The 14985-nt window shown below is 43.8% G+C and overlaps 1 protein-coding gene across 1 annotated transcript in view; it reads right to left on the bottom strand.

Moving 5' to 3' along the window:
• The window catches only part of FURIN (furin, paired basic amino acid cleaving enzyme), a 295959-nt gene that overhangs the window by 11258 nt on the left and 269716 nt on the right, over positions 1-14985 (bottom strand). Inside the window, exon 14 of the mRNA XM_082256181.1 lies at positions 2440-2556. Coding sequence (XP_082112307.1) covers positions 2440-2556 — 117 coding nt within the window. The remainder of the gene's footprint in view (positions 1-2439; positions 2557-14985) is intronic.

Here is a 14985-nt window from a genome sequence, read left to right on the forward strand (position 1 = left end):
AATGCACTTCTGGTAGAATGGGCAAACATTCCCATAGACACACTCCTAAACCTTGTGGACAGCCTTCCTAGAAGAGTTGAAGCTGTTATAGCTGCAAAGGGTGGGCCAACCCAATATTGAACTGTAAAGACTATAACTGAGATGCCATTAATGTTATGTGCATGTAAAGGCAGGTGACCCAATACTTTTGACAATATAGCGCATCTTGCACTGGATGTTTTTTTTTATGTTTTAGAAAGCAGAAAAAAAAAATTATATTGCTATCTGCTATAAATACAAGCTATAACAATGTACAAAGTCACTAGAAGTAAATGTACCCCCACAACTAATCACTGCTATAATGTGGTATGTATATAAGGATAGGCCTGTTTTCCTTCAGTCAAAGAGAAGACAATGGTTATTGGCTGCACCAAGTTTTATTCTAATTGCTTCTATAACGGTCGTTAATCCCTTCATAAACGATCACATGTAACGCTCGAGTCGGTTACATGACTTGCTATTATCAGGTGGCCAATGTACATTGTATAACTGGCAAGTGAAGGGGCATGGAACACAGCAGACAGATGCAAAAATGTACACACATGATTTAACAGCCTTCGTAGCAGTCCTTCACAATTTATATCATGGGCATTTATACATACGGTATACTGTACATCCTTAGTGTTAAAACTACAGATAGTACAGAAATGTATTACAGTAAATGGAAAATAGGTTGGCATACTAATGGGTACCACATCCTAAGATGATAGGGCAATGAAGAACAAATAGGAAAATAGACTTTGAAGGTAACCAATGACATGTAATGTATTAAAATCCACTTTTATTTTACAGTGCATCCACTGATTAGACATACAAATAATACAACAAAAAAGAATCCTGTTCGCATTTATGATTTGGTATTTAACAACCTCATTCAAAGAGTTTGAACACACTCCCAGTCTCTACACTAGAATTTCCTATATTGCAGTAATGGTGAACCTTGGCACCCCAAATGGTTTGGAACTTCATTTCCCATGAATCTCAACTACACTGCAGAATGCATGAGCATCATGGGTAATGTAGTTCCAAAACATCTGGGGTGCCAAGGTTCGCCTTCACTGCTATATTGTATCTTTGTTACTGTATACAAGTTGTAGTAACCAACATGACTAAGACAGCAACTGGGAGTGGGAAACGGTTCTCAACTCAACACGTTTCCTGGAAGGCAATTCTGCTTCCTCAGGAGTATGAGGTTCCAAGATGAAGAAACGTACATATCTTATAAAAAAAAAAAAAATGATATACAAACACACACACAAAGTCAAGGTTCAGTGATATCAAAGTGATAAGTATCTACATACATTTCATAGCTGTAACCTTAAGCTGGAACATTGCTGCCAAATGGCTTAGCATTTGGCAGCACTGCCAGGAGCATCCATAATGGTCAGGAGCGACTGGAAAAGGTAAAAAAGAGATTGGAAGGAGGAAAAAGGATAACACTGGTATTGACCTTAAGTCTGCGTTCACATGTGGGCGTAGCGGATTGTGGGCAGAATCACCGTGATTCTGCCCGCGATCCGGAAATCATTGCAAAGCGCGGGACGCCTGTGCGTTGCCCGTGATTTGCAATGGCACCCCAAACGCTGTGCGATGTGCCACGATTTCCGCCTGCCAAATCGCGGTAACGTCGCGCAAACAAAATCACGGGACGCATGACGCCCAAAAAAGGTACAAGAGCTTTTTTGGGGTGCCATGCTTCCCGCGATTTTGTTTGCACGATGTTACCGCGATTCAGCACACATGTGAACGTAGCCTAAAGAGAAGCCTCAGCCAGATTCCAAGAAATGTGAAGTCAGCAGCTACAAATTAACAACCACCTGTCCAGGGATCCAGAGCCATCTTCACCTGGGCCAGTTCTTCTCCAGTCTTCGGGTCCCCAGCACCGGCATGTTAACTGTGGGAAGCTAGCTGTGACTCCTTGTGACTTCACAGCTGGCTTCCCACTGCACATTCATGAGCTGCACTGCACCCTGTGAATGGTCCTGTAACCTCCTGGGACCTGTGTCCCAGAAGGTTGCAGCAGGGAAGGGGGCCAAACTTCTGCTTGGATTGCCTAGGCGATCTGAGCGGAAATGTGGGAACAGGTGCCTGCCATAACTAAGTATCCGTTCCCCAAAAAAAATATGGTAAGAGGGGTAAAGTGCTGCTTTAACCACATGGGGATGGTAATATCTCCATGGATTTCTAAAAGTCCTAAAATATAAATTATCTTTTTGTCTAGTTGTAATTGAGCTATGTCGGTTTCCTTGCTTGGAGTTTGTACATACCAGTCATACTAACTCTTATTTTCTTACAATATAAAGATTTTCGTTAGAATGGATTGCTTGCTATGGTCAAAACAGACCTTTGCATTTCAGACACTTTTAGTAAATAAGGCCTAGAAATCTGTTTAATACTCACCAACACAGGATTGGCCAGAAGCTACCGTTCTGCAGCCACCACCATCAACTTGGTTGGGTGGGTTTGGAGGATCAGATGCAGTGCCATACAACACCAAGACAAATTGGGTTAGAGTTCCTATTAACAAAAAAGGGGAAGAAAATTCAAAATCAGGGCAAAAAAAGGCAAGTCATTTACAATTGTCTACAACAGCAGCTTGAATGATCCATTTTGCAAGGTTTGTATCCCACATTTTTGTTCTGTATGCATTAAAATAGCACTGATCAGAAAAAAAAAAGAAAAATATCTTGCCCCATACTCCTTTGCATCAATAACAGCCTTAAAGTGTAGATAAACTTTAACATCAAACTTCTCTTTTTTGCTCCCATTTGGTTATTAAATATACCTTTGAACATTTTGTGATATCTGTTCAATAAGTGCAAAAAGAAAAAAGTGGTTGATCCTGCCAGAAATCCAGTGCTGTTCCAAACACTCTTCAGTGTTATTAGCCTTGGCTGGGTTACCTTCAGACTACAGAAAACATTCCCTTCTCCATAAAAGAGGTGGGGAATGTTCTTTAGGCCTAATAGACTTCCTACCTTTGAGGGACACACTGCTATGAGTGACTGTTGTCACCCTAAAACAGGAAATTAATTACTGGTGCATTGTAACAACCCTATCTGCGAAAAAAGACCTAAATATAGATTACTTTCCGTATGCCTAAATACAAAATTATACAAATTGAAAAAGTTTGAATTCACATTGCCTTATAGCAGAACAATGGACAAAGTCACTAGCAATAAATGCACCACCGAGACCAACCAACGCTTTAATGTGATGCATGGTGAGAGGTCGGTTCTCCCTTTCTCAAAGCATAAAACTATAGTAATTGGCTGGACCATTTTTTTTTTTCATAGCTTCTTACCTTGGTCAGCATTGCCATCATAAATTGACTTTCAAAAACAATGCTTGATTTGGTTACATTACTTGTTCTCATTAGGGGGCCACCATACACAGTATAACTGGCAAATTAGGGGCATGGAACACAGCAGACAGATGCACAATATGTGAGCACAGCATTATGGTGTAACACCAACACGCCTATTGCCTAAAATAGAATGGTTGTGGTTACTCCCCCCCTATAAGCATACAAGAATTATAAATGACAAATGGTATAAACCAAGAGTCTCCAAACTATAGCCCATGGGCTACATCCAGCCTGGCACAAGATTGGATCTAGCCTACAGCAACTATTTGTGAAAGAAAAAACTATCTGGATGCCAGTAGATACACCAGTCTGTGTATTGTGATACAACACTGGCACATCCACTGTGGTTGGATGTTAGGACCATCGGCATCCGAGCAATCAATGACGGGTTACCCTGCCCCAAGCATTTACAGGAGGACCACCATTTTTCTGTCAAGACCTGCACTCCCCCCTCCTGGCTTCCACCCTGCTGCTCTGTACCCTGAATGGCAAGCCGGGACTCTGCTGGGCAAACACAGATGTAAGGGGGACTGTGATGGACACTGCTGGATGTACGGTGGGACTCTAAAAGAATTTTTTTTTTTGCAAAGGTCTGCAATATATATACGATGAGACCCTCAAACTGAAAACTTTGAGACCTCTGGTATAGACTGAATTTATGTGATATGGAGAGGTCCGTTCTCCTTTGTCAAAGAGAACAAACAAATGGTAATTGACTGGTCCAATTTATTACCACTGTCGTTATACCCCACATAAGCAGGCTGTGACGCCCAAGCTTGGGTCGGTTGGTTGGTGTTCCTCGCTCCCTATAAGCATGCTAGAATTCCCTATGATGAAGATATATAGACTGAATTTATTGGTGGGTGCTAGGGAGCGGTCAGTTCTCGCTTTTTCACCAGCCATCCTATTGCCCATGGCTAAACTTGAAGGGGCATTTGGTAAATACACAAAGAAGAGAGAGAGAGAAAGAGAAAAAGAAAGAGAAAGAGGGAAAAAGAGAAAAAGAAAGAGAAAGAGGGAAAAAGAGAAAGAGAAAAAGAGAAAGAGAGATGAAGACAGTGCTACAGGTATGGGTTCGGGCACGAGCGGTATACAAGAAACCTTTGTATATATCCCCCCATACTCCGTTGTGGGGTAATCCTAATTTAGTACACCTGCAACAACTTCCTGATCCTCAGATATGGGCTGCTAAAGGGACTGTGACCATGAAACATGTTATTAAAGATGGAAGATTTACAGGGTTTGAGGTCTTCCAACAATTACATTCATTGCCTAGAACTATGGAATTTCGTTATTGGCAGCTCAGCCATGCTATGCGGGCTCAGTTCCAAGGCCTGGTTGTCCTGGAATCGGATCCTATGGAAAGAATGCTGACCTTTAAGGTTATAGGTAAGCCTCTTTCTTCTATATACCTGCTGCTATCAACGGATTACAGCCAGTCTCTTGAGAAAATTTATAATAAATGGAAGGGGGATATTCCGGACTTGACTGTTGAGGACTGGGAGGACTCGGTTAATAATTATATTCCCTCACTGATAGCGGCTAGGGAAAGATTCATACAACTCAAATTTTTACATAGAGCATATTATACGCCTCAGCGCCTTGCCAGAATATACCCTATGACTGACCCCTCTTGCACCCGATGTGGGCGTGATATTGGCACCTTTTTTCACGTTGTTTGGTCGTGTCCTGAGCTTGCATCCTTTTGGAAAGCGGTGATGGACACTATAGGGGAAATATTTGATATTACGATCCCATTGGACCCAAAGGTAATGCTATTGAACAATCTTACAGAAGTGGTTGGGAAAAACATGCTAAAATGTGCATCACCTATGCATTATTTTACGCTAGGAGAGAAATCCTTCTGCGGTGGAAGCTACCTGAGCCTCCCACACGGACAACCTGGATAGCCGCGGTCACTAAGACGCTTCCATTCTATCGTTTTACGTACGATAGTAGGAACTGTCCTAAGAAATTCGATAAAGTTTGGTTGGCCTGGATTGATGCTGTAGGTGTGCCAATGTCTCCTGTCTCATGATGACAGGAGCAGGATATAATGTACTCCTCCCCTTTTTTTTTTGTTGTATGTATTGATAACCTCTGTGTAGGGTAATGTGCCTTATTTGTAACTGTTTGTCTTGTTTATATGTTTAATAAAAGGAAAAATGTATCTGTGAAAAAGAGAAAGAGAAAAAGAAAAAGAAAAAGAGAAAGAGAGAAAGAGAGATTGTTGGCTCTGTCTGCCTATCAGAGGAGCAGCAGACAAATCTATATTGCTTTCTGCCTACCAGAGAGCAGGATCTGCAAGTTAGGTCTGCTCATAGTGCTCAGTGTGTGATTCATCTGGTCTAGGGAGCGTTTACTGGTCCAATAGGGAGGCATATTAGACAGTGGAGGAAATCTGACCAATGGGTATACAGGCTTTGATACAGCCCCAGTGATTGGCACAGATAGCGTTGTGGGGTGTGGTATAAAAGCCAGGAGCACATGTGCTGCAGGGACTTTGGCTGGTGAGCAGAGTCCCGGAGGGAGGGTGGCGGCTGCCTCCTCCTCCGTATCAGTGGCACGCGGTCACAGGCAGTCAGCCTGGGGACCAGAAGAAAGGAGCTCAACCCAGAGGTCAATGAGAGCTGACTGAAGGGGTAGAGACACTGTATCGTAAGTACAGGGGATCATGTCTAGGGTCCTGACCTGAGGGGGGCCATCCTGGTGTAGGATAGTCAGAGGACGGGTGTCAGCAGAAGAGAATTCATCCTAACAAGTCATCTACATAGAGACTTAATCCTAAATTCATCTAAGTGGCAAGGTGAATCTTCAGCCTGGCTGCATCTTCAGACAGGAGTCATCTACTGTGAATAGTTCAAGTTGGAGTATCCCACTCTTCCCTTCTCCCATCCCTAATTTAAATAAAGCCACAAAAACAACTACATCCCCTAGACTGTTCATTGACTGAGCCAAAAAGAGTAAAGAGTTAAATTGTGCATACTGCAGTTGCTATTGGTAACCCAGGGGGATCCCAAGGTGAACAATCCAGCAGTCCTCAAGGGGGCAGTGCAACACTTAGAACTTTCATAAACGAGGCTCTCAGCTTGTCCATGAACTTGCTAAATTTTAAAATGTGCATGATGAGCTCTTATCCCTTTGTATTCAAAAAGAGGATGGCAGCTAATGCTTAATCTTTAAATTATGCTAATCAAGGCATTTGATTGGCAGTTACAGACTCTAGTGAGGCTTCGCTGAGAGCAGGCAGCAGCCTGGGTTGCTTTTTTTAGTTTGTCAGTGTGACGGAGCATAGCACACAGGCATGTCTGTGCTAAATACAAGGCAGGAGGAAGGCTGTTTGCTGTGTACAGAAGCAGAACCACAGATCCTGTCACTAACAATCCTCTTATTCAGGTGTAGGGAGGTGTCTTGTGAGCAGACAGGACTCTGCATGTGAATACTAAGCAGCTAATTGGAGCCCTGTGCTGTGTGACCCATCTGTGTGTGAGCGATAACTCGCCGCTCGCGCTCCTCATGCTCATCGCTCCTCTCCACACTCCGTTCCACGTGCTGGGCTGCTTAATATAACAAGCCAAATCAAGTGGTTTCAATCCTTCACACGGCTGACAAAATGTAGTAAATAAACAGCCCCCTTTTTCTTATCTTGCCCACGCACCATGAATGCTCAAACAGAAAACAAAAGAGCAAGACAGACCGGCATAGCTAGAACTGAGCAGTAAGTGCTGCAATGATACATTGACAATTGCAACTCACCCAGAAATTCTCTCTATACCCGTATCACATAGAATTCTTCTATGCGCATAGTTCATGGAACATTTTACCCTTTATTGTATAAGAGACAATCTACCAGTAGATCACAAACTTTCATCTATCACTTTGTGCATTTACAGAAAAGTCACAGGTTTTCTGGATACTTACCATTTCTATGGCTCCCATGTTTCCCTGCTGGAGCCCTGAGCTTAAAGTGATTTTTTTGTTAAAAATAAACCTGCGATACTTACCTGCTCTGTGCAGTTGGTTTTGCACAGAGCAGCCCGGATCCTCCTCTTCTCGGGTCCATCTTTTGCGCTCCTTGCCCCTCCCTCCTGTTGAGTGCCCCCACTGCAAGCAGCTTGCTATTGGGGCACCCGAGCCAAGCCGCAGCTCTAGGTATCAATTCAGACATGGAGCCATAATCTGGCCCCGCCCCCTCACTCTCCTCATTGGCTCACTGAATTTTAAGTCAATGAAGAGAGAGTTTTGGGCAGCCGAGACACTGCTGCAACATCGCTGGATCTAGATGGACCTCAGGTAAGTATTAGGGGGGTGAGGGGCTGCTGCACACAGAAGGTTTTATCTGAATACATAGAATGCATTAGGATAAAAAAACCTTCTGACTTTAAAACTCCTTTAAAGTGATATTAAATCCCACTTTCATCAGCTGATTTAATAATTTACGGAGTATGCAGCTTCTTCACCTTTTAATCCTTGCCTTAGTTCCAATTTAACCACTTGCCGACTGCCGCACGACTATTTACGTCGGCAGTCAGCCCCTCACAGGCAAAGTGACGTAGATCTACATCGCTAGCCTGTGAGGGTCTAGTGAGCGAGCGCGCGCGCGCGCTCCCCCGGAGGCGTGGACCCCCCGCGCGTGTGACCGGCGGACCTGATGTCCGCCGGTCACTCGCCGATCGTCGGTGCAGAGGGAGAAAGGCAGGCGGCTGATGTAAACAAGCCGCCTGTCATTCTCCCCTGTGTAGGAATGGTGATCATACGGTTCTACTATGTAGGACCGTTGATCACTGTTCCTACACTAGTAGCCACAGCCAATCACAGTAAGAATCACGCCCCTAGGGACACACTTAACCCCTCCTTCCCCAATAAAGTTAACCCCTTCCCTGCCAGTGTCATTTTGTAGTAACAGTGCATATAGCACAGCACTGATTACTGCAGTAATGTCACTGGTAACCCCAAAAGTGTCAAAAATGTCAGTCAAGTGTCCGATCTGTCCGCCGCAATGTCGCAGTCGCGCCAAAAAAAAAAAACGCAGATCGCCGCCATTACGCGTTAAAAAAAAAAAAACACCAAAAATGACAGAAATCTTTCCCTTAGTTATTAAACGCAATAACTTTTGAGCAAACCAATCAAAATACGCTTTTAGCAATGTTTTTTTACCAAACATATGTAGCAGAAAACAAATTGGCCAAAAATGTTAAATATAGATTTTTACATTTTTTTGGGGGGGAATTTCATATAAAAAAAATGTGAGAAATATTGTTGTTTTTGCAAAATTTACGCTCTTTTTTTGTTTATAGCGCAAAAAGTAAAAATCGCTTAGGTGATCAAATACCACCAAAGAAAGCTCTGTTTGTGGGAAAAAAAAGGACATCGTTTAGGTACAGCGTCGCACAACCGCGCAATTGTCCGTTAAAGTCACGCAGTAAAAAAAAAACAAAAAAAAAACCCCTGGTCAGGAAGGGGGTAAAATCTTCCGGGGCTTAAGTGGTTAATCCTTGCCTTTGTTCCAGTTTTAGCTGGTGCCATGACCACTTCCCCAGGTTTCCCGTTTCAAGGTGGCTCCCTTACTCTTCTACTGTTCTATGGAGTAACATTTCATTCCCAAGTTTGCATATGGTTGAACCAATGTATTTTTTTTTTTTAGGCTTATATTTGTATATTGTAACTATTCCTTGTAGCTGTCCATTGTTTTTATATCCATCACATTTTATCGTGTTACAGACGGTCCCCAGGTTACAAAAATCAGATTTACAAACAACTCCTACTTACAGAGGAAGAAAACAGGAAGTGAGGAGAAATCTCCCCCTAGGAAGGGAAATTCACTCCTGGAAGAGTTATGGGGAAAATGGTGTCTCCACTGAAGCTTTATCACTAATCCTTCTCTCCACAACAACCCAAAAAATCCAATTGTCATAGGGACAGAAAGTGAGGTGAAATCTTCTGAACAGGGGCACAGACAGCAAAACAAAATGGTACAGGGGTGGTGGTTGTCTATGCTATCCAAAAAACTTATAAGTTATTATTTTGGCTGGGGCTACACTTAAAAAATGTACCTGTTCTGACTTCCAAACAAATTTGACTTAAGAACAGTCCCTATCTTGTTTGTAACCAGGGGACTGCCTGTATACATTTCTCTTTTAATAATCTTGTACCGTCTGACTATGGGCACAGTGATATGGTTTTCCGGATGTTGGTGCCCCACATCAGCCCACACAGCATAACTTTTTGGATTTTGATTTTGCAGGTGAGCCTGTGATGACACCACGGGAGTGACCACAACCTGGAGTGTCAGGGAGTAGAATTGAACACTGGCTGCTGGGGGAGTGAATTAGGTAAAAGTCCTTTTTACTGGTACTCTAGGCCGGTAGTTCTAAACCATTTTGAGACCAAAGCCTGGTAAATTCTTGCAAAGCATTCTAAGCCCCTACAGTTTAAAAAAAAAAAAATTTTTTTTTTTTTTTTTTTTTTTTTTTTTTTTTTTACACTCGCAGAATAAAAGTATGGGAAAACTTATTGAAATGCTGGAAGACTCTGAATGGGGCTGGATACCACTGGGTTTGTGGCGTGAGTTAGGGAAAGCTACAGCAGACCTGGTGGCTCTATAGGGAATAAGGATTCTGGGGGAGCACTGTAGGACTCTGCTCTAAGTTGGGTGTACCAAGTAGGGCCTGGAAGCTCTTCAGCAGGCTGGGGGGGGGGGGGGGGTGGAGGCTAAAGGCTTTCTCTCAGGGGCACGGAGTTTGTCAACAACTGGAAGGACATGCTGACATTTGCCATATACAGCGCCAGTAAAAAAAAACAATGACTACAACCAGATCCAGAATTACTTAGTACAACTGAGCCATAAAATGGAATTCTAACGAGCCCCTCTAGTTGTTGAAAGTGATCATTATAGCACAAGAAAAAAATGCAGCATTCTGAAGACTTTCTGTGCAACCCAAGCCAAAGTTTCTATTGAAAAAAGGGAACAAAGCGATTGTCACTTAATTACAATTATCTCATGGTCTGCAACTCTGAAACATATTTGATCTATAGTCACCCTTAAAGTAGTTTTAATGGTGCAAGGTTTGTTACTTTCATGCATTTTATGCATGAAGGTAAAAAACCTGTGTGCAGCGCCTCCCCCAGCCCCCCCCCCTCCCAATATTTCACCTGAGCTCCCACTCAATCCAGTGATGTGCACGAGAGCCAAGCTTCTCCTGGATCTCTCATTCTTCATTGGCTGAGACAGCAGCAGTAGCCATTTTCGGGGTCGAGCCACAGTTCTGTGTGTCTTATAAGGGTATAGATTGGGACTCGGGGGTGAGCATGCACCAGTGCCCCCAGAGCAAGCAGCTTTATAGAGGAAGAGCCAAGAGCGCTGGCTGGGGACCCGAAAAGCAGGGCCAGATTAACGTAGGGGCTATTGGAGCTGCAGCTCCAGGCCCCTACCTTAATATAGGCCCCGGGTTGGCCATATTCACTGTTACCGCTCTTCTGTCACTTGTAAAACACAGAAGTCTGGCTTCTATGCTCGCTTCCCCAGGCAGCTCCCTCAGAACCTCCCCACACAGCACGAAGGCCGGACAAGGAGGGACAGTTGCCGATGCATGGATGTGTTTATGGGCTTCAGAGACAGCATCCCACGTTGAATTAGGCATGCATGGCTGCACCCTTCCTCCTCTGGGTGCATGCCAAGGCACGGCCCTTAAGGCCCTTCAAAATCCTCAGCACCAAGCCCATGATGCTCTTAATCCGGCCCTGCCGAAAAGTGGAGGATCGGGGCTGCTCTGTGTAAAACTTACACAGAGCAGGTAAGTAGGACATATTTTTTTATTTAAAAAAAAAAAACAACGAGCCTTTAATACGATTAAGAGTATGCATTGTAAATACATTTTTATCATTGTATGGGAAAGGGTTAAAGCCAATACGCCCATTTTGTTGTGTCCCATTGCAAAGATTTCTCTCAATTTTCCGTCCCTGAAATAAAACAGAAAATGAGAAGAAATCTCCAGAAAGTGAGGGGAATTCCCTTCTCTGGGTCTGTTCACACGAACAATCCCATCAGATCCGCCTGTCATTTTTTGAGGCGGACCCGATTGGATGCCCCATGCATCCCTATGGGGCACTGGATGTAAGCGGTGACGTCTCCGCTGACACCCGCTGCTATCCGCTTCCTAAAACCCTATTTTCCATCCGTCCAGCGGATGGGATCGGATGAGAACTGACAGGCGGTGGATCGGATAACTGACAGGCGGTCTGTTCTCATCCGATTCCCCCATAGAGAACAGCTGGGATCTGACAGCTCTATCTCTGCACACAGAGCGGAGACGGAGCTGCCATCCGTCTGCTCAGCGGGGATGGGCGGATTGATCCCCGCTGAGCAGAACAGAGTCCGTCGGCGGATGGGGACCGTGTGAAAGGACCCTTAGACAGTTGCCACTGGCACAGGTGTCTCCAAATAAAGAATTACCCTTACTTCCTGTTTTGGAGCCAGCTGTAAAAGTTGAATTTCCCATCACATTCTGTCTATGTGAAAAGAACAGATAGGAAGAATAAATCACAGCCCTTATTGAGTAGGAGCAATAAAAAAAAAAAAACGGTTTGAATTCTTTCCTACTGTATCTAAAACTTGGAGAATATACACACATTTACATTTGAGTCCCGGTTCACACATATGCGATGCGGGAAGCCTGCAAATCCACTGCAGGTTCCCACATTGCATTCAACTCGCAGGCAGTCCACATTGCCATTTGCGAATCGCTGGGGGTGTCAATACAAGGTAAACGACACCCCCAGATCAGTTTGCATATCGCAGTGGGAACTGTCAGTTCGGACATGAATCGGATCGCATAGGTGTGGACACCCAATGCGATCTAATTCTGGTGCGGACCCAAAAAAGGGTCCTGTGTGAGTTGTGTCCGAATGCGATGCAAATTCAGCCATACAATCTGTATGGCTGAATTCGCATTGCACAGACATCACATGTGATTTGCACAGCAGTGTGATCCGAATCACATGTGAGGTCTGTCATTGCATATATGGGAACCGGGACTGAATCAATCAGAAACACCAGATATCAAGTACAAGGACAAGCTCTTTAATAAATACACATACTACAAGCTGCATTGTATCCAACTGCAAAACCTGTGCAGGCTTATCTGTTGGCAAAGGATTTGTTAAGCACGTGTCATTTCCCTACAATCAACAAATCATTGAAATATTAAAATTCTGGATTTTGCAAAACATTGCAGGAAATGTGTTCCATGTGTGTTGGAAAAGCTGCATCACAATGAAACCGAACAATAGGAAGGAATAGCTTTACACAGAACAACCCCTGCCCCCCCCCCCCCCCCCCGCCATTACAAGTCATAGGCTTACCCTACAATGAGCTCTGATGGATTCAAGACATTGTAACACTTTGAATGTAAAACAAATCAAATACCTAAGGGCATGCTCGCTTGTTCCTGTATCAAATTTCACATGTTTACACTGCAGTAAAATTTGCCATATAGCTCGGTGCAAAAAATAAGTTGTTTTTGATTTTTAAGGACAGGCTGAAGGTGTGCTCACCACTGTATTCAATAGGATTAAAAAGACCGAAAGACCTAAAGTGGACTTAAAGTGGATGTAAACCCCATTCATGAAACCTGACCTGGTCACATCTGTAGTGTTTACTTATCTCTCTCCAAAGCCCTAAGTCCCATGTCTTTCTGCTGCTCCATTCCTCTGTTATGAGCATCTTAACTTCTGACAAGTTCTCCCACACAGGGAATAAAAGCAGCTGGAAATTTGTGTCGGAGTGGGTGCATAGAGCTAAATTAGCAGAAAACTGGTCTATTCACAGCACAGCTCTGCATGTTTCTTCCTTCCTCTGCCTATATAGAAAGGGGGGGGGGGGTTACGTGCCTTTCCTCCAATCAGCTGTAACACAGTGTATGCCAAGACTCCACACCCAGTGCTGGAACAGGAAGAAAAATTCTAACACGAGGCTTACCTTCTAAACAGTGTGGAAGACAGCAGATATACAAAACAACTTATGTAGGGAGATTGGTTTCATCTCTGTGTGTCATCTGAGGCTGTTCACTTCACTGGGTATATGTGAGGGTTTACATCCACTTTAACACACTTACTGTACTAGGGTGACCACCATACACAGGGCATTGTTGTCACCATAGGGCAGGTAGGTGTTGGGACTACATAACTCCTTCCTCTCTTCTAGATAACAGGGGAAGGTGGTTTCAAGTCCATAAAGATAGCAGGGAATGCTGCTGGCTAACAGTCAAGGGGCAGGGGAGTACAGAAGTTATCATCTCACAAGATGTCTGGCTGGATAAATGGCTATATTCTTGTACTTGTTTATTTATTATAGGCACCATCAACTTATGTAGCGCTTTACATATATTTTGTACATTCAGGCCCATCCACACTGGTGCGACATACGCTCTGACTATGGGAGCACATGTTGCACAACGTGTACAAAACAATGGTTCCCTATGAGAGCCATCTTTACTGGTCCGACATGAGTCGGTCCGACTTGAGAAACGGTTCCTGCACTGCTTGAACTCTGGTCCGACCGCATCTGGAGTATTCTGTCCAGTTCTGGTCGCCAGTCCTCAGGAGGGATGTGTTGGAGCTGGAGAGAGTCCAGAGAAGGGCAACTAAACTGATTAGGGGACTGGAGGACCTTAACTATGAAGAGCGGCTGCAATCGCTCGATTTATTCTCCCTGGAGAATAGACGCCTGAGCGGGGACATGATAGCAATTTATAAATAGCTCAATGGGGATCTCAGCTTGGAAAAATAGCTATTCAGTCGAAGGGATTGCATGAGGACAAGAGGGCATAGAATGCGATTAGAGGAGAAGCGTTTTAACCTCAGGCAACGTGGGGGGTTCTTTACTGTTAGGGCTACAAGACTGTGGAATTCTCTACCACAAGAGGTGGTTTCTGCGGGTAGTATGGTGGCTTTCAAAAGACTCTTAGACGTACATCTCAAGGATCAGAACATTCAGGGCTATGTGAGATGATTACAGCTACACACACCTACACAGGTTGAACTGGATGGACTATGGTCTTTATTCAACCTCACCTACTATGTAATGTAACTATGCTTTGGTCAGACTTTGGTCCGTTTTCAGGCCATTCAATATCATTGAAGTCGGATCCTTGTCCTAACCATCCGACATGGTGATTACAGCAGCAAGAAATTGAATTTATGTCACGCTGGGATTATTTTGATTGGTCGAAGGAAAAGTCGGACTATCTCAAAGTCAGAGCAAAATCTTATCTTGTATATTCAAGTCGAATGGCAGTTGGACCGAAGTAGGACTGATGTCGGAGGGCAAAGTAGGATGACACTCATACAACATTCATGTTGTATCGGTGTGAACCCGGCTTCACATCAGTCACTGCCCTCAAGGAGCTTACAGTCCCATTGAAGACAGGACCCAATTACCTACCAGAATGTATTTTTGTTGAACAGATATAATGAAATGCTTTCAATAGTATATTTAACAGACCAAAAGAGAGAAAAGATTTTTTTTTTTTGCTAGAGCTTGCATTTTAACCATTTTTAGCCCACTCAGATTTCCCGGGCTT

Source organism: Pelophylax lessonae, assembly GCF_965119305.1.
Source record: "Pelophylax lessonae genome assembly, chromosome: 4".
NCBI classification, from domain to species: Eukaryota; Metazoa; Chordata; class Amphibia; order Anura; family Ranidae; genus Pelophylax; species Pelophylax lessonae.